The sequence below is a fragment of the Oncorhynchus kisutch genome, linkage group LG30 (genome assembly GCF_002021735.2).
Source record: "Oncorhynchus kisutch isolate 150728-3 linkage group LG30, Okis_V2, whole genome shotgun sequence".
Taxonomy (NCBI): domain Eukaryota; kingdom Metazoa; phylum Chordata; class Actinopteri; order Salmoniformes; family Salmonidae; genus Oncorhynchus; species Oncorhynchus kisutch.
Window position 1 is genome coordinate 4198871 of NC_034203.2, and position 20174 is coordinate 4219044.

At 43.8% G+C, this 20174-nt stretch overlaps 1 protein-coding gene across 1 annotated transcript; it reads right to left on the bottom strand.

Moving 5' to 3' along the window:
- Positions 1 to 758: 758 nt before the first annotated feature.
- Positions 759 to 17581, bottom strand: LOC116358647 (potassium voltage-gated channel subfamily KQT member 3). The gene is made up of 3 exons (XM_031810766.1): positions 17230 to 17581; positions 16323 to 16688; positions 759 to 1045 (listed from the first exon to the last, which is right to left on the bottom strand). Exons 2-3 carry the CDS (start codon positions 16625 to 16627, stop codon positions 982 to 984), a joined length of 369 nt encoding a protein of 122 aa, XP_031666626.1. The 5' UTR covers positions 16628 to 16688; positions 17230 to 17581; the 3' UTR covers positions 759 to 981.
- Positions 17582 to 20174: the final 2593 nt, after the last annotated feature.

A 20174-nucleotide genomic window follows, 5' to 3' on the forward strand; every position in this document is an offset into this window, starting at 1 on the left:
ACACAAATTAATCTCACAAAGACAGAGCCTGAGTCCACCATGGCTGTTACATAGATGAAGGTTCCCCCCTAGGGGTTCGTCTGTTACAGAGCAGTCGATCTGAGGAATGAGAAAAAAACCTGTGTGGATATGGAATGGGGTGTCGAACTCATTCCATGGAGGGCCTAGTGTCTGCTGGTTTTAGTTTTTTCCATTCAAATAAGAATTAGACAACCAGGTCAGTGGAGTTCCTTATTAATTAGTGACCTTAATTCATCAATCAAATACAAGGGAGGAGCGAAACCCTGCAGACACTCTGACCTCCATGGAATGAGTTTGACATGTGCCCTTCAAAGTGCACTACTACTAGTGGGCCCTGGTCAAAAGTAGAGCTCTATGAAGGGAATAGGTTACCATTTGAGACGCAACCACATCTGTCTGAACACAATACACTCCGCCTTTATAGCAAGTCTAAAGCACACTGCACTTCATTCCAACACAGCTGCCCAGACCAACCATAGTGAAACGATTGGTACCTGAGTAGTTAATGTTTTCTGTGCACGACTTGACATAATTCAATTGGATGGCATCATCATCCTTAAGCCCTGAAGTAAGGTCCCTGGTGGGGGAGGTTGGGGCAGGGTTGGAGAACTTGTGCGCCATGCACATTACGCTTGTCTGGGCCTGGGAAAGCATAGCAGAATGTGTCTCTTGGAGCGGTGGAGGGGGAATGGAAGGATGGAGGAGGGGGGGGGGGGGGGGGGGGGACAGATGAGTGCTGATAGAGCTGGACAATCGGATTTGTTCTGGCGTTTGGGATAATGGTGCTTGACGCCAGACAAGAGTACGAAGTTAAGAGCAGGTCTTAAAAAGACAACCACTCACCATGACCAACATCAGTAAGCCAATAACAGCTCTGTTTGTCTTTGGGATGCCCCGCCCACACATCTTCAATCGTCCAATACAAATCTGATTCTTCCTCAGGTGCCCCTTCCATGGGGTTCAACTCAACCAATAGGAGCTTTGTCCGCTGACTTGTTTGTCTGATACCAAACTCGAAGTCCTCCTGAAAGGAAATAGAACCGGGAAAGAAAGTGATCTCTAGTGTTCTGAAACAGAGTTATTTTCAAATCTTGACAACCGGTCAATAATCTTCTGTCTTGTTCCAAAAATGTCCTAATGTCCAATTTATCGTTCAGTGAAGTTATGTTGCTAGTAATAGCCTAAACACATTCCAACTCAGGTCTTGTCATGAAGCTCAGTGCTTCAAGCTAAGCCCCCCGGCATGTCCACCCCTCCCTCTAGGTAGCTCCCCAACTGGGCATTTCAGTCACATCTCGCGTCTGCATCTGTCCATCAAACGTGTAAAACAAAAACTAGCTTACCCATTCCATAGCAAGCTGCTTCATATGTGCTAATTGGTGGAGTAAATTAAAATGTAAAACCTATGCTGATTTCACAGGTAAAACATTTTTTGAAAAATAAACTACGAAGCGTTCATGTCGTAACACTGGAAGTGAACGGAAAAAAATAAAATAAGGGTTCTGTTCGGAACGGAACGATTGGAAAATAATGTCATGGTTCCAGCCCCTGGAAAGAATCAAATGTGCCCGCTCTGAGACGGATCAAATATAAAAAATAACGACTGACTTTCCATACCGTTGGGGCACAGCTTGCTGTGTACCACATTGGTCTGTGCATCAGCCAGTCTGCCAAACAGTGAGCTCTGTGGCTCAGTCGGCCAATAGTTATTTAGCAGATACTCTTATCCAGTGCAATCATCTTAAGATGGCTAGGTGAGATACAACCACATATGACAGACAAATATACAGCATACGAACATTCCATTCCAGCCAAACAATGGATAAATAGTGTTTTGCAAAAATAATTATATGAATTTACAATCTGAGAACAAATAATATTTTTACACACATATTTTGTCCCAAAAATGTTCTCCTAACATATTTTCTTCACCTCTGCGTGTTTTTATTTGTTTTGATATGAACACTTAAAGACTCTTTGTGTCTTTAACTCTTTGTGTTATCCTATGGGCACAGCCAAATAACCTTTTGAGGCTCTAGATAGCACCTTTTTGTTAATAAACAATTACCAAAAATTGTACAATCCAAACATCAAAATACAAAATACAAATATATAAAAGTATGCTAAATAACCTAAATAATTTGATTTAAAAAAGTCAAAACTCATAAATAGAATGAAATAAACAAACTTTCTCACACGCGTCATTTCTGATGAAAAAACAGATTTCAGTGACAAACCGCTGTCATGACAATAGTATAAATGAGGTGAATGTACTGATGAGGTGATTGTCTGACTCAGTGTGTGTATATCTGTGAAAGTGATGTGTGTGAATTTGTTGATCTAGAAAACTGTCAAGTTTGAAAAGAAAAACAATGTTTTCAAAGGTATAATCCAAGTAAGACATGAATCCTACGTATACACATACATGCCGTGTAACCCTGGTCTTGCATGCAATATGAATAGCACATGTGCCACTGTCACTGTTTTGAAGAAAAAATACATGTCATCCAACGATGGATACATTCACTGTACTGTAAAAAGACTGCAATTCATTGAGTGCTCAATTAATGTACATGCATTTATGCATACTTGATTTAATTTCCTGCACAGATAAGTTTACCCTCCAGCTACGTATCCAATATATCTGAAGTTAGGTGAGGGTGTGTGATGCAGAAGTAGTGGTATGTTTTATAATCAATAGAAACATGCATTACTCAAAACTACATTAGTTTAGGTGTAAACATAGGAGAGAAACTGGCAATTCAAATCCTATCTGAGGAAATATATGAACTCTGAATTCTTTACAGCAGAGAATTAAGGATTTTCTCTTAAAGAACTTGTTAGTCCTTAAGTGTGTATTCACTGCATGAAACCAAGAAATTGTAACATAGTTATTATAGTGTACAGTATTGTCCAAGTACATTGATTAAATGACAGACTTGCCTGTGCTGCTATATAGTTACATGTAATTGCAAGTGCATCTAATGGCTACACAGTGTTCAGCTCTGCAAATAAGAACATAAAAGTTCACTCTTCCAAAAGGGTTCTTCGGCTATCCCCATAGGATAAACATTTTCGATTCCAGATAGAACCCTCAGTGGTAAGTGTTCTACCTGGAACCAAAAAGCGTTCTTTAAAGGGTTATCCTATGGGCACAGCCAAATAACCTTTTGAGGCTCTAGATAGCACCTTTTTGTTATAAGAGTGTAATTCATCTTCTGAGCAGTGTGTGATACTATGGTAGTGTTAAAGAGGAACTGACACTGTTTTATTCAAATATGTTCATATACACTACCTACCCATTCAAGGTTTTTTCTTTATTTTTACTATTTTCTACATTGTTGAATAATAGTGAAGACATCAAAACTATGAAATAATACATATGGAATCATGTAGTAACCAAAAGAATGTTAATCAAAATATATTTTATATTTGAGATTCTTCAAATTGCCACCCTTTGCCTTGACAGCTTTGCACACTCTTGGTATTCTCTCAACCAGCTTCATGAGTTAGTCACCTGGAATCCATTTCAATTAACAGGTGTGCCTTGTTAAAAGTTCATTTGTGGAATTTCTTTCCTTAACGGGTTTGAACCAATCCGTTGTGTTGTAGTGTGGTTAGTGTGGTTTCTAAATGTATATGGCAAGGTAAGAGATCGTGGATGATAAAATGTAACTTACAAAGAGGGAAATACGTAGGAGGACTATCCGTACCAAACTTTAAATTGCATTTCCAGATACTAGCATTTTGTCCCATCCTAAATTGGTTTAGACATGATTGTACTGCCCCCTGGTTGAGTATAGAGAGAAATATGGTGTCTCCTATTGCCTTGTACGAGGTGGTCTTCACAGATATATCCTTCTTCACTGATATAAACTATGCTTTTGTCCTATTATTGCACACACACAATCTCTATTTGGCGCAAGATTTTTAATCAATGAAACTGGGATGGGATGCTATAATACTCCAATATTTGCAATCTGGAGGTGACCTTTTGCATCCCCCCAGTGGTCCAAATGTGGAATCTGTATCGTTGCCGATATCATTTACAGTAATGGTTTGAGAACATTCCAAGATTTGAAAAAAATAAACACATTACCAGGCAACTCCTTTTTTCCTATACTTACAATGTATGTAATCTGTGCTGGCCTATGGAGTCTCTTGAGAAACTAAACTATACCAAACCATCCAATGATGGTATTGATAAATTATCTGGGCTCCCGAAAGGACTGATCTCTGTAATATATAAACTTTTGGAAATCTCATATTCTGAGCTAGCCATTAAAAAAGTATGTTCCACAGATGTAATTGAATCTGAACAACCCTCCAACTGAAACATAATGTGGAGAAACAGGACCTTGGCATCCCGTAATCCGGACCATCAACTAGTAATGTTGGCACATTCTTTCATATGATGTAGGAGTGCCCTGCAATTAAATGCTTCTGGGACAAAGTGCATGAATGTAAATATCCAATGCGTCGCATCTCGGTTATTTAACAATGATAGCTCCTTGAATATCTGAATAAATCAGAGACGATTACTGCATGCAGGAAGCACTGCCACAAAAAAAAGATGTTGGCTAATTAGATGGCATTCACCTCACTCTCTCCCAATTTGCCACTGGTTGAAGTTACTATTAGAAGTTATAACATTCTAATAATAGACAGCGAGAATGAATGGTTCTAGTCAAGGAACAATTGAGCCCTGGACAAATATACTTGACTAAAGAATAATCTCAGCTAAAGCCCAACACGTACAAATACAAAATATAAAAGCCCAAACATACAAACAAAATACAATTGAAGTCGGAAGTTTACATACACCTTAGCCAAATACATTAATTCCAGTAAAAATTCCCTGTCGTAGGTCAGTTAGGACCACCACTTTATTTTAAGAATGTGAAATGTCAGAATAATAGTAGAGAGAATGATTTATTTCAGCTTTTATTTATTTCATCACATTCCAAGTGGGTCAGAAGTTTACAAACACTCAATTAGTATTTGGTAGCGTTGCCTTTAAATTGTATAGATTTATACAATTTAGAAGATAGCCTTCTACAAGCTTCCCACAATAAATTGGGTAAATAATGGCCAATTCCTCCTGACAGAGCTGGTGTAACTGAGTCAGGTTTGTAGGCCTCCTTACTCGCACACACTTTTTCAGTTCTGCCCACAAATTGTCTATAGGTTTGAGGTCAGGGATTTGTTATGGCCACTCCAATACATTGACTTTGTTGTCCTTAAGCCGTTTTGCCACAACTTTGGAAGTATGCTTGGGGTCATTGTCCATTTGGAAGACCCATTTGGAAGACCCATTTGCAACCAAGCTTTAACTTCCTGACTGATGTCTTGAGATGTTGCTTCAATATATACACATAATTTTCTTTCCTCATGATGCCATCTATATTGTGAAGTGCACCAGTCCCTCCTGCAGCAAAGCATCCCCACAATATGATGCTGCCACCCCCCGTGCTTCACGGTTGGGATGTTGTTCTTCGGCTTGCAAACCTCCCTCTTTTCCTCCAAACATAATGACGGTCATTATGGCCAAACAGTTCAATTTTTGTATCATCAGAACAGAGGACATTTCTCCAAAAAGCACCATCTTTGTCCCCATGTGCAATTGCAAACCGTAGTCTGGCTTTTTTCATGCCGGTTTTGGAGCAGTGGCTTCTTCCTTGCTGAGCGGCCATTCAGGTTATGTCGATATAGGACTCGTTTTACTATGGATATACAGTGGGGCAAAAAAGTATTTAGTCAGCCACCAATTGTGCAAGTTCTCCCACTTAAAAAGATGAGAGGCCTGTCATTTTCATCATAGGTACACTTCAACTATGACAGACAAAATGAGAAAAAAATTCCAGAAAATCACATTGTAGGAATTTTAATGAATTTATTTGCAAATTATGGTGGAAAATAAGTATTTGGTCACCTACAAACAAGCAAGATTTCTGGCTCTCACAGACCTGTAACTTCTTCTTTAAGAGGCTCCTCTGTCCTCCACTCGTTACCTGTATTAATGGCACCTGTTTGAACTTGTTATCAGTATAAAAGACACCTGTCCACAACCTCAAACAGTCACACTCCAAACTCCACTATGGCCAAGACCAAAGAGCTGTCAAAGGACACCAGAAACAAAATTGTAGACCTGCACCAGGCTGGGAAGACTGAATCTGCAATAGGTAAGCAGCTTGGTTTGAAGAAAACAACTGAACAAGGCAGATGCGGTGCGACTTCACCATCGGGTGGAAAACGGTGTCCCCTCTCTCTGGTCAGCCTCACCGGAGGCTGGGATTTGGGATTGCTAGGTTTAGGGGTGTGTCTAGTTAGGCTTGGCTGCCTGAGGCGGTTCTCGATCAGAGTCAGGTGCTTCTCGTTGCCTCTGATTGGGAACCGTATTTAGGTAGCCCGAGTTTCGCTTTGTATTTCGTGGGTGATTGTTCCTGTCTCTGTGTAGTTTCACCAGATAGGCTGTATTAGGTTTCACGTTCCGTTTGTTGTTTTGTATTTATTAAGTTATTTCATGTATCGTCTCTTTTTCTTCATTAAAGAACATGAGTAACCACCACGCTGCATTTCGGTCCGACTCTCTTTCTACAAACGAAGAACGCCGTTACAGAATCACCCACCACATACGGACCGAGCAGCGTGGTAACAGGCAGCGACAGCAGGAGCAGCAAAAGGAGGACGTTATGGACAGCAATGGCATGGAGTATACGACGTGGGAAGAAATCGACAGGTGGGCGGCAGACCCAGAGAGAATGCCTGAGCCCGCATGGGATTCGCTAGAGCAGTGTGAAGAAGGCTATAGGCGAATGGAGTTGGAGAAAAGAAAGACACGGCGGCGCAGAGCGAAGCCCGAAAAGCAGCCCCAAAAATGTATTGGGGGGGGGCTCAGAGGGAGAGTGGCTGAGTCAGGTGTCAGACCTGAGCCAACTCTCCCTGTTAATCGTGAGGAGCAGCGATATAAGGACTTCTGGTCTTGGGAGATGATATTAGACGGAAGAGGACCCTGGGCTCAGCCTGGTGAATATCGCCGCCCCAAGGAGGAAGCAGAGGCAGCAGGAGATAGGAGCTGGCGATACGAGGGAACACGGTTGGCAAGGAAGCCCGAGAAGCAACCCCAAAAAATTATTGGGGGGGGGCTTACAGGGAGTATGGCTATGCCAGGTAGGAGACCTGCGCAAACTCCCTGTGCTTTCCGGTGGGCTAGAGAGACCGGGCAGACACCGTGTTATGCTATGGAGCGCACGGTGTTTCCAGTGCGGGTGCATAACCCGGTACGGTTCATTCCAGCCCTTCGTATTGGCCGGGCTAGAGTGGGCATCGAGCCAGGTAAGCTTGGGCAGGCTCCGTGCTCAAGAGCTCCAGTACGCCTGCACGGTCCGGTCTATCCAGAGCCACCTCCACACACCAGTCCTCCGGTAGCAGCTCCCCGCACCAGGCTTCCTGTGCGTGTCCTCGCTCCAGTATCACCAGTGCCCGCACCACGCATCAGGCCTACAGTGCGCCTCGCCTCTCCTGCTCTGTCGGAGTCTCCCGCCTGTTCAGCACAGCCAGAGCCTTCCTTCCCTCCTGCGCGGTCGGAGTCTCCCGCCTGTTCAGCACAGCCAGAGCCTTCCTTCCCTCCTGCGCTGCCGGAGCCTCCTGCCTGTTTGAAGCAGCCTGAGCTGCCAGTCTGCAGGGTGCTGTCAGTCTGCAAGGAGCTGCCAGTCTGCAGGGAGCCGCCAGTCTGCAGGGAGCTGCCAGTCTGCAAGGAGCTGCCAGTCTGCAAGGAGCTGTCAGTCTGCAAGGAGCTGCCAGTCTGCAAGGAGCTGTCAGCCTGCATGGAGCAGTCAGAGCTGTCAGTCTGCATGAAGCAGCCAGAGCTGCCAGTCTGCAAGGAGCTGCCAGTCTGCAGGGAGCTGCCAGTCTGCAGGGAGCTGCCAGTCTGCAAGGAGCTGTCAGTCTGCAAGGAGCTGCCAGTCTGCAAGGAGCTGTCAGCCTGCATGGAGCAGTCAGAGCTGTCAGTCTGCATGAAGCAGCCAGAGCTGCCAGTCTGCAAGGAGCTGCCAGTCTGCAAGGAGCTGCCAGTCTGCAAGGAGCTGCCAGTCTGCAAGGAGCTGTCAGCCTGCATGGAGCAGTCAGAGCTGTCAGTCTGCAGGGAGCTGTCAGTCTGCAAGGAGCTGTCAGTCTGCAAGGAGCTGTCAGCCTGCATGGAGCAGTCAGAGCTGTCAGCCTGCATGGAGCAGTCAGAGCTGTCAGTCTGCAAAGAGCTGCCAGTCTGCAAGGAGCTGTCAGTCTGCATAGAGCAGCTAGATCCGCCAGTCAACCAGAATCTTCCAGATCTGCTCGTCAACCAGAATCTTCCAGATCTGCTAGTCAACCAGAATCTTCCAGATCCGCCAGCCAGGATCTACCGGAGCCCTACCTACCTGAGCTTCCTCTCAGTACTGGGCTGCCCCTCAGTCCCGAGCTGCCCCTCAGTCCCGAGCTGCCCCTCAGTCCCGAGCTGCCCCTCAGTCCCGAGCTGCCCCTCAGTCCCGAGCTGTCCCTCCAGTCCCGAGCTGTCCCTCAGTCCCGAGATGCCCCTCAGTCACGAGCTGCTCCTCAGTTCTGTGGGGTTCTGGGTGAGGACTATTAGGCCATGGTCGGCGGCGAGGGTGGATTATCCCAGGACGCGAAGGGGAGGAACTAGGACATTAATGAAGTGGGGTCCACGTCCCGAGCCGGAGCCGCCACCAATGACAGACGCCCACCTGGACCCTCCCTATGGTTTTGAGGTGCGTCCGGGAGTCCGCACCTTGGGGGGGGGGGGGGTTCTGTCACGCCTTGGTCTTAGTGTTTTGTGTTTTCGTTATATATTTTGGTCAGGCCAGGGTGTGACATGGGTTTACGTGTTGTGTTTCGTATTGGGGTTTTATAGGATTTGGGATTGCTAGGTTTAGGGGTGTGTCTAGTTAGGCTTGGCTGCCTGAGGCGGTTCTCGATCAGAGTCAGGTGCTTCTTGTTGCCTCTGATTGGGAACCGTATTTAGGTAGCCTGAGTTTCGCTTTGTCTTTCGTGGGTGATTGTTCCGGTCTCTGTGTAGTTTCACCAGATAGGCTGTATTAGGTTTCACGTTCCGGTTTTTGTTTTGTATTTATTAAGTTATTTCATGTATCGTCACTTTTTCTTCATTAAAGAACATGATTAACCACCACGCTGCATTTCGTTCCGACTCTCTTTCTACAAACGAAGAACGCCGTTACAGGTACACTGGTTTGTGTCAAGAACTGAAACGATGCTGGGTTTATCATGCTCAACAGTTTCCTGTTGATTGCGCACTTCTTTTTTGTTTATTTTTTCCTCTTTACATACTATATTTATTGTTACTTTGTCATTTTTGGGGTAGTGTGTGTAGATTGATGAAGGGGAAAAACTATTTCATCCATTTAAAAATAACTCTAACGTAACAAAATGTGGAAAACGTCAAGGGGTCTGAATATTTTCCGAATGCACTGTATGTATCGAATCATCTTGAAAGTTAGCTTGCTAATTCCTTGATCCTGCTTTGTAGTACACCCCTCTGTCCTGCACTGAAGTCAAGCCTCTGAACACCTCAACTCATGCCTCAAATAATCACTGCTGTGATCCCTTCCCAACACTAAGTAGCCCTATCATTCCCATTCCCCATAATGTTACTATAAATGTCTTTATTAAAATGTTTTGGTTAAAATGACTTGTCTTTGGTGGTATTTTAACACGCTTTGACGTCTGCGTCTGATCCGCACCTATACCGTGGGTCTCCCACCCTCCTATTTTCCAAGTCACCAGCCTCTTCTTCCATGTGAAGAAGGCATGTAGCTCAAATGTTTACTCTAACTTGCTCTAGCGCACACTTTTTGGGCTCTATGCACTCTCACTTTTGTAAAAGTAATAATAGTTTTGAGTCTGAATAATGTTTTGGCCAGTACGCTTCCAGCACCCCCTTTTTTTTAAAATAAACATCTGTTACATGCCATGATGAAAACCAAGTAAGGAAATGCCCTGCTTGGTAATTGCAGTCTTTCCTTTTCCAGTAAAAGGAAAGACTTCCATATTAGCAAGGCATTATACAGTCATCTCTACTCTGAGAGCATAGGCATTGGGAGCTGTCTGCCAATGAGTGCACCAGTTTGTCTGCATGCCAAGGATCACTATACTGATCCAGGCTAGAACTGCTGATGCACAACGTCTCTCCCTTCCTCTCTCTCCCACCATCTATCTGTATTTGTCCATCCTGTTCCTCTCCCTCTCTTGTTTAAGTGTATGCACCTCTAGTCTCTCGTAACATGAGTCTGTGGAGCAAGAGTGGGTTTCAAATCAAATACTATTGTATTTGTCACATGCTTACTTGTTGGGCCCTCCCCAACAACGCCGAGAGAAAAATATCAACATAAATACACAATGAGTAAAGAACGATAACTTTGCTATATACACACACACACACACACACACACACACACACACACACACACACACACACACACACACACACACACACACACACACACGAGGTACCAGTACTGAGCAGATATGCAGTGCTGTGAGTTTATTAAGGTAGGTATGTCCATATAGCTAGTAGGGGTAAAGTGACTAGGAAACAGAATAGATAATAAAACAGTAGCAGCAGCGTATGTGATGAGTCAAAAGAGTTAGTGCAAAAAGGGTCAATGCAGATATTCCCGGAAGCAGAGCAAACAGTCTATGGCTTGGGTGGCTGGAGTCTGACAATTTTTAGGGCCTTCCTCTGACACCTTCCTGGTATAGAGGTCCTGGGTGGCAGGGAGCTTGGCCCCAGTGACATACTGGGCCATGCACTACCCTCTGTAGCGCTTTACAGGGCACAAAAGAAAATAAACCAAGCATCACACAGTTCTGCTCCCTAAATTCCCTTTTCTGTCTCACTCACTCAATTGCATTCTGTCTGTCTGCTAGCTTCACACGCACGCGCTGTGTGTGTAAAGAAATGAATGCTTAGAAAAAGGTATCTAACTGATGGGATAGGGTTAGGCGAAAGGTTAACAGTGTGGCTAGGGTTAAGAGTAAGGTTTCAAATCTAATTTTAATCAGCAAAATTGTAGAAACAAGAATGGTTTATGACTTTGTGGCTGTGGTAACTAACGTTAGCGACAACCCTACTTTGCGAACTGCTAGTGGCATTTAGAATTTGTTAGCCTAGGCTATTAGCCCCCTAAAAATAGACAGTTCCACACTGAAAATATGCAAAAACATTAGTTTGATAAAGACAAAGTGCGTATTTTCATCAGTCATTAAGCCTAGGCCTACTCACCAGACAGATGTCCTGGCCATAATTCATCCCATGCAGTGTTCAATGTACAATTGTTCATCCATGTAGAAAATTCCAAGGAAAAAGCATAATAAACTCAATCGAACATCTGTATATCGAAAAGAAGACTTTGTAACACTACAAAATGGTGTCTTTCAACTTGCCAATTTGAGCACCGTTTCAAATAATTACTGAAAACAACTGTTCCAGCCACAGTACTTTGTTCCATTTTATTCTGTTATATTAAATCATGTTTTACACTATAAAATAGGTGTTCCCTGTGATAAGGGCTCTGGAAATAAGATAATATTGTCTGCTAAACTAACAAAACAAGTCTATGCCATTGCACAGCCATTTTTACATTTGAGTCATTTAGCAGACGCTCTTATCCAGAAGGCATTGATTTTCATAATGATCCCCCGTGGTAATCGAACCCACAACCCTGGCATTGCACGCACCATGCTCTACCAACTGAGCAACACAGGACTACTTTATAATATAACCAGTTGATGTTACAGTTTCAATAAATGGCACTTGTTTTTTTTTATTGACTCATTTATTTACTACATGACCCAATATGCATTGAGAACGGGTTTCCACTGCTCCAGAGTCCAATGGGGGCAAGGTTTACACCACTTCATGGTCGAATTGCTGCAAAGAATCCACTACTAAAGGAAACCAATCAGAAGAAGAGACTTGCTTGGGCCAAGAAACACGAGCAATGGACATTCGACCGATGGAGTCCAAATTTGAGATTTTTGGTTGCAAACGCAGTGTCTTTGTGAGACGCAGAGTAGGTGAACAGATGATCTCCGCGTGTGTGGTTCTCACTGTGAAGCATGGAGGAGGAGGTGTGATGGTGCTTTCCTGGTGACAGTCTGTGATTTATTTAGGTTCAAGGCACACTTAACCAGCATGGTTACCACAGCATTCTGCAGCGATATGCCATCCCATCTGGTTTGCGCTTAGTGTGACTATGATTTGTTTTTCAACAGGACAATAGCCCAACACACTTCCAGGCTGTGTAAGGGCATTTTGACTAAGAAGGAGAGTGATGGAGTGCTACATCAGATGACCTGGCCTCCACAATCACCCAACCTCAACCAAATTGAAGAAACTCAAATATATTTAGATTTGTTTAATACTTTTTTAGTTACTACATGATTCCATGTGTTATTTCATAGTTTTGATGTCTTCACTATTATTCAACAATGTAGAAAATAGTAAAAATAAAGAAAAACCCTTAAATTAGTAGGTATGTCCAATTTAGCAATTAGGATTCATCATCTGTAAAGGTTGTGATAAATTAGCCATGGTTTCTCACTTTTAGCATATAGATAAATGCGCACATATTTTTTTTCAGTGCCGCCTTTGTTCTAAAAATAAGGGTACTCAGAAAGAAAAAAAATCAGGCGAGTACTTGAACAGTCAAAAAAGGTCACATGCCTGTCCAGTCTCAGCATTGACTCCTGTCAAAATAAAGGTTAATAAAATTTTAAAAACACACGTGCGTGAACACACACATACACACTCCTACCACAATTGCGAAGTGCAAAGACTTCAGTCAATGACCACAAACACACGCTAAACGTACCATAGAGCGCACACAGAAACTCTTCTTGACCCTACCATACACACACTCCTGATGCTACCACATAGGACCCTAACAGATGCAGTCCTGAGCCTAACACACATATATAAATGTGACCCTGCAATGGACCACACATATAGTTCTCACCTAGGCACAAACGAGCAGTGCTTGACTTGCACTGGAATAGGTGCAGGTACTGTTTATACTGAGGTGCAGGATCTCCACAATACTTTTGAGCTAACATTCTATAAGAGGAACAGGAGCTCAAGCAGTAGAAAATTTGAGGTGCCGGTACTCCGCTCCAGTGAGCTCCTGCCCAAGTCAAGCACTGCAAATGATCTCCCTCGCCCTCCATTTGGCAAATCTGACCATATTTCTATCCTCCTGATTCCAGATTACAAGAAAAAATGAAAGCAGGAAGCACCAATGACTAGATCAATAAAAAAAGTGGTCAGATGAAGCAGATTATTTTGTTTATGTTCAAACAAGTTGGCCATTATTAATACCTTTCCACTTGTGTACAGTTACTGTGCCTCCCAATACCTAGAATGTTATATTCCATTCTGCAGCTAAAATCCTAATTGAAAGCTTTTGGAGATATTACAGGATAGGTTCCAGGATACCTCCGATGGCATTGCGGAGTACACCACCTCAGTCATCGGCTTCATCAATAAGTGCATAGATGACATCGCCCCCACAGTGATCGTACGAAGCAATGGATTTCAGGAAATATCTGCACTGAGCTAAAGGCTAGAGCTTCCGCTTTCAAGGCGCGGGATACTAATCCGGACACTTATAAAAAAATCCTGCTGTGTCCTCAGACGAACCATCAAACAAGCAAAGCGTCAATACAGGATTAAGATCAGATCCTACTAAATTGTCTCTGAGCTTGGAAACTATTACGGACTACAATGAGAAACCCAGCCGTGAGCTGCCCAGTGACACGAGCCAACCAGATGAGCTAAATGCCTTTTATGCTCGCTTCGAGGCAAGCAACACTGAAGCATGAATGAGAGCACCAGCTGTTCTGGACGACTGCGTGATAACACTCTCAGTAGACGATGTGAGCAAGACCTTTACACAGGTCAACATTCACAAAGCCGCGGGGCCAGACGGATTACCAGGACGTGTACTCAAAGCATGTGCGGACCAACTGGCAAGTGTCTTCACTGACATTTTCAACCTCTCCCTGACCGAGTCTGTAATACCTACATGTTTCAAGCAGAACACCTTAGTCCCTGTGCCCATGGAAGTAAAGGTAACCTGCCTAAATAATTACCGCCCCATAGCAATCACGTCGGTAGCCATGAAGTGCTTTGAAAGGCTGGTCATGGCTCACATCAACAGGTATCTCAGATACCCTAGACCCACTCCAATTTGCATACCGCCCCAACAGATCACGCAATCTCAATCGCACTCCACACTGCCCTTTCCCAACTGGACAAAAAGGAACACCTGTGAGAATGCTGTTCATTGACTACAGCTCAGCATTCAACACCATAGTGCCCTCATAGCTCATCAATAAGCTAAGGACCCTGGGACTAAACACCTCCCTCTGCACATGGATCCTGGACTTCCTGACGGGCCACCCCCAGGTAGTAAGGGTAGGTAACAACACGTCTGCTACGTTGATCCTCAACGCCAGGTATGGTAACTGCTCGGCATCTGACCGTAAGGCGCTACAGAGGGTAATGCGTTCGGCCCAGTACATCACTAGGGCCAAGCTTCCTGCCATCCAGGACCTCTATACTATAGGCGGTGTCAGAGGAAAGCCCCAAAAAATTGTCAGAGACTCCATTCACCCAAGTCATATATTGTTTTCTCTGCTACCGCATGGCAAGCAGTACCAGAGCGCCAAGTCTAGGACCAAAAGGCTCCTTATAACAGCTTCTACCCCCAAGCCATAAGACTGCGGAACAATTAATCAAATGGCCACCAGATTATTTACATTGACACCCCCCCCCTCCATTTGTTTTTTACACTGCTGCTACTCGCTGTTTATTATCTATGCATAGCCACTTCCCCCCTACCTACATGTACAAATTACCTAAACTAACCTGTACCCACGCACACCAACTAGGTACCCCCTGTATATAGCGTTGTTATTGTTATTGTGTTACTTTTTTATTATCCTTTACTTTATTTGGTAAATATTTTCTTAACTCTTCTTGAACTGCACTGAGTTACAGCATTAGGCTAAGATCAAGAATGGTCATGAGAGTCAATTCCCTAGACCAGGGATGGGCAACTGGTGGAACCCGGACCCCCCTTTGTAGGCCCACGGACCAATTTCACACAAATTGGGTACTCAGTCTGGGTCTCAACTTACTGTTGAGAGTTAGAATAATAGAATACACAAGGTGCAATTTCAAAAATGTGGTTGTGCATCTGCAGTCACTCAGTTAGCCTATGTCAACTAAATGTTTAGCGGCCAGCTATCTAAAATTGTAGTAAGCATGGTCGAATTACTGACCAGGGTGGAGCCTATTGATCATCTGTTATCGTTTGCCTCCATTTTATTGCAAAATGTGTAGAACTGCATGAAATTAGCTGTAAAACTGCTAATATTTCTCTCCTCTCCATAGCAAAATGTTTAGAATTGCAGCAAACTTGCTTTAAAACAGAAAAATGTTCACTATGCCCCATGTCAAAATGTGCAGAAAATTAACTTTAAAACATTTTTTAAAAGTATCTCTGCTTTCACGAGGGGGTCCACTAAAATGTTTTGCTAACAAGGTGAGGGCATGGACTGATGTGGATACGCAGACCCACTGCGGCGCCTCATGAGGAGTTCCATTTCTTTGTGGCCCCCACCCCATCAAAGTTGCCCATCCCTTCCCTAGACTATTGGTCACCATTTCATTTGAGATCCATTTGCTTTTGGGTTTGGGGCATCCATCCCCTTTAGGTGTTATTTTGTTGTCCTCTGGTGAAACAAACGTCTTTCATTGACTTAAAAACAACCACTTCTCCAATTAATCTAAATTAAATGATTACCAGACTTACATACACACAGTTACTCATCTGTGAAGAGAGTTGTGACATGGAAAAACACATGACAGCAAAACCATAAATTTTTACAAAAAGACTGGCGTAATTTTTTTTAAATTAAATTGTGAGCGCTAAGTCTTGGAAATGGTGGACTACTTATACTCAAATTACTTGGGCGAGACTGATAAGTGAGACATTTGAGATGCTCTGAGCATATAATGCTGTCTACCTCCATTTTTATCTTAGGGCAATAATTTTTACATAAATGGTTTGGATATTAAAATAAATAAAATTGACTTGACATTGGATTATTTTCCAAGGTGTCAGCCAGGTGTGCTTTTTAAAAATTGAAATACTGTAGAACAAAGGGAACAAGTTATGTATGTGTGTGAGTAAAACAGACTTCACATAGATATTTTGGTTACTTACACAAACGCGTGGTACAGTAGCGCCCATCCTCTCGGTCTCTCCAGGGCATCATAAATAAGGGTTTGAATTCTCCGCTTCCTGATGTTATTCCGCTTAACGGGTCGCGTGTACCCCAGGGGCGTCTTGGCCAATAGTCCAAAACCCTGCGTGCTCCTTTTGAAATCTTCCCGACCCGGAGCCACCAACAAGAGAGCTCCATCTTTGTCCACCCCAGCCTCTTGGTCCAAGTCCACGGGCAGGGCTGATGTCTTTTTGTCCCTCTGCTCCTCTGAACCGTTAGCAACATTTCTGGACCTGATCCCCATGTTCACTCGTGATCCTTGGCGCCTCGCTTATGGAGATCTGGTATGAGCTGCATGTCATGATCTGAGGGGATAAATCAAGATGACTTGAGCAGAGGGTCATTTAAGGATCTGGTCCCCTTCATAAAAGGAGGTGCTCCTCAGTCTGACTGGAGAGAACATAAAGGGTGTGTGTGTGTGTATGTAATATATATATGGGGGGGGGGGGGGGGGGCTATAACTACTTTGCACACTTGACAATGCATGAGTGAATAGCTCATGCAATTGAATAGCTCAGCTTATTCAATTGGGTGCTGTGTTTGCAGCCAAGGCTATCAATTAGGAAGCGTGCCAGCGTAGGTTATTAATGCCTAGTGATGAAACAATAATGTAGCCATGAATGGAAACATTCGACCACATTAAGAAGATTCGAGCAACAATTGCATTGCATGTTATTTCATAACCCTTAACCGACTGTCACCAGTTAATAGGCTACTACACCTTGTATTTCCATCGCTAAAATGTGAAAATAACTGATAGAAAAACATAGGCTCGGCGAGCTCACAACACTGGCTAAATTATCCACGAGGGACGAGACGTCCACAGGGAGTTGACCCGTAGCCTACCCGTGCTCCAAAGCCGACTGCTCCCGACCAAGCATGATTTATGTCGCGGCTTCCTCCTTCCAGTCTACACCTGCCGCTCCCGATAAAACCAACGCTGTGATGAAAGGTGGGGTACGGATGAGAAGTCTTGCGTGGAGGAGGAGAAAGGAGTCGATACGGAAATTGAAGCATCAACGACACAAGGTAAAGATTCTTTTTTCTTACAGTGGCGAGAACAAGTTGCCTGGCTACCCAGACGATCCGTTAGGCCACGCCCACGGACGTGGAGCGCGACAGAGCAGCGGTAGAATTTAGTGTGAAACGTCAGGCTAGCCAGAACCAACGTCTGTACGTCTTCAACCTGGGCTGCAGCACAGGAGACTTCTGGAGCAGGGGATGCATTGCTGACATCGCATCCCCGACCGATTTTGCACGTCCGCACAATTATGTAAATATTACATGATTATCAAATTAGATTCGGCACTGCCTATGTATTACTTTTATATTGTCTTAATGGTTCGTGATAAGCAAAGCAAATTGTAATTAGGAATTTTATAGGCTCCTGAAGTAATACAACAAATACATATGGACGTCTGTGAGCGCAAATAGGATTTGCAACACCCACTGGGCATACAGTGGTTTTCAAGGTAATCAATGTAGGTGTAATCAACGTGGAAAATACATTGGATTTGAAAAAAAGTACTGTTTTCTTCTCATTTCAACCAGCAGTGTAACATTGCTATTAGGGTAAATTGTCCATTTAAATACATTGACTACATCTGACTAACAGGTTGTTACGTCAATCTAATTTCAACATAATCATCAGAACTATATATACCTTGAAATTGCGATGAGAATTCCACATGGAAACATTAAAGATATTTTTAATCCTATTCATGTATTGGGTGATTGAAATGAAGTGGAATTCTATATTTGATTAGACATTTTATTTGAGGTAGTCTATGCAAATGACTATGGAAGCTGATCAATGTCTAAATGTAGCTCAGCTGAATCAACATAGCTTATTTTCAAAGCTAAGCAGGGCACATAGTCTTGCATGCTGACCAGACCGCACCAACGTGCGCACATTGATTTTGCCCACCCACATCAGACACGATCAGGATATGCAGGTTGAAATATTCATTTCTAGTCATCTCTCCTCCTTCCTTAAGGCTTATCATTCTTATTTTGGACTTTATATGGTGGTTGGCAACCAACTTTAGGTGTATTGCTGCAACCGACGAGTGTGGACCTAAGTTCATCTTTCAATCACCCACGTGGGTATATGCTCCTAAAAACCAATGAGGAGTTGGCACGTGGATATATGTTCCTAAAAACCAAATAGGAGATGGGAGAGGCCAAACTTGCAGTGCGTTGAGCGTCACAAAGAGAACCAATGTCTAGTTTAGTGCCTGGCCACACAGATGCTCGAGAGCAGTGTGGGTGCAATGATTGAATAACATGTGTACATTTTGCAATGCGCAAGCGACGTGTCCGGTCTTGGCAGCATGTAACATGGTAGGCTGGTTACTACTGAAGTACATTACCACTCATATACCAGTAGGTGTCACTGTTCAGTTAGAAATTGTTGGACATTGTATTTAAATTTGTCGCATGCTTTGTAAACAAAAGGTATAGACTAAAAGTGAAATGCTTATTTAATAGAACAATTCCAACACAATGAATAAATACACAATGAGTAACGATAACTTGGCTATATACACAGGGTACCAGTACTGAGTCGATGTGCAGGGGTATGAGGTAATTGGGCTAGATATATAGTGTATGTGGACACCCTTTTCAAATTAGTGGATTCAACTATTTCAGCCACACCTGTGGCAGGCAGTAGAATGGCCTTACTGAAGAGCTCAGTGACTTTCAACGTGGCACCGTCATAGGATGCCACCTTTCCAACAAGTCAGTTAGTCAAATTTCTACCCTGCTAGAGCTGCCCCAGTCAACTTTAAAGAACTGTTATTGTGAAGCAGAAATGTATCGTATCATCAATGTCTCAGCCGCAAAGTGGTATGTGGTATGTGGTATACAAGCTCACAGAACAGGACCGGCGAGCGCTGAAGCGCGTAAAGATCATCTGTCCTCGGTTGTAACACTCACTACCAAGTTCCAAACTGCCTCTGTTCGTTGGGAGCTTCATGAAATGGGTTTCCATGTCCGAGCAGCCGCACACAAGCCTAAAATCAAGCACCAAGCGTCGGCTCGAGTGGTGTAAAGCTCGCTGCCATTGGACTCTTGAGCAGTGGAAACGCATTCTTTTTTTGTATTCTTTTTTATTTAACCTTTATTTAACCAGGCAAGTCAGTTAAGAACTAATTCTTATTTACAATGACGGTCTACCCCGGCCAAACCCTCCCCTAACCCGGACGACGCTGTGCCAATTGTGCGCCGCCCTATGGGACTCCCCGATCACGGTTGGTTGTGATACAGCCCGGGATCAAACCCGGGTCTGTAGTTGGTACTTAGACCGCTGCACTTAGACTGCTGCGCCACTCCGTCCCCCCAAAACGCGTTCTCTGGAGTGAACCATCTGATGGATGAATCTTGGTTTGGCGGCAGCCAGGAGAACACTACCTGCCCCAATGCATAGTACCAACTGTAAAGTTTGGTGGAGGAGGAATAATAGTCTGGGGCTGTTTTTCATGGTTTGGGTTAGGCACCTTAGGTCCAGTGAAGGGAAATCGTAACGCTATAGCATACAATGACATTCTATACAATTCTGTGCTTCCAACTTTGTGGCAACAGTTTGGGGAAGGCCCTTTCTTCTTTCAGCATGACAATGCCCCCGTGCACAAAGCGAGGTCCATAAAGAAATGGTTTGTCAAGATTGGCGTGGAATAACTTGACTGGCCTGCACAGAGCCCTGACTTCAACCCCATCGAACACCTTTAGAATGAATTGGAATGCTGACTGCAAGCCAGGCCTAATCGCCCCAAAATCAGTGCCCGATC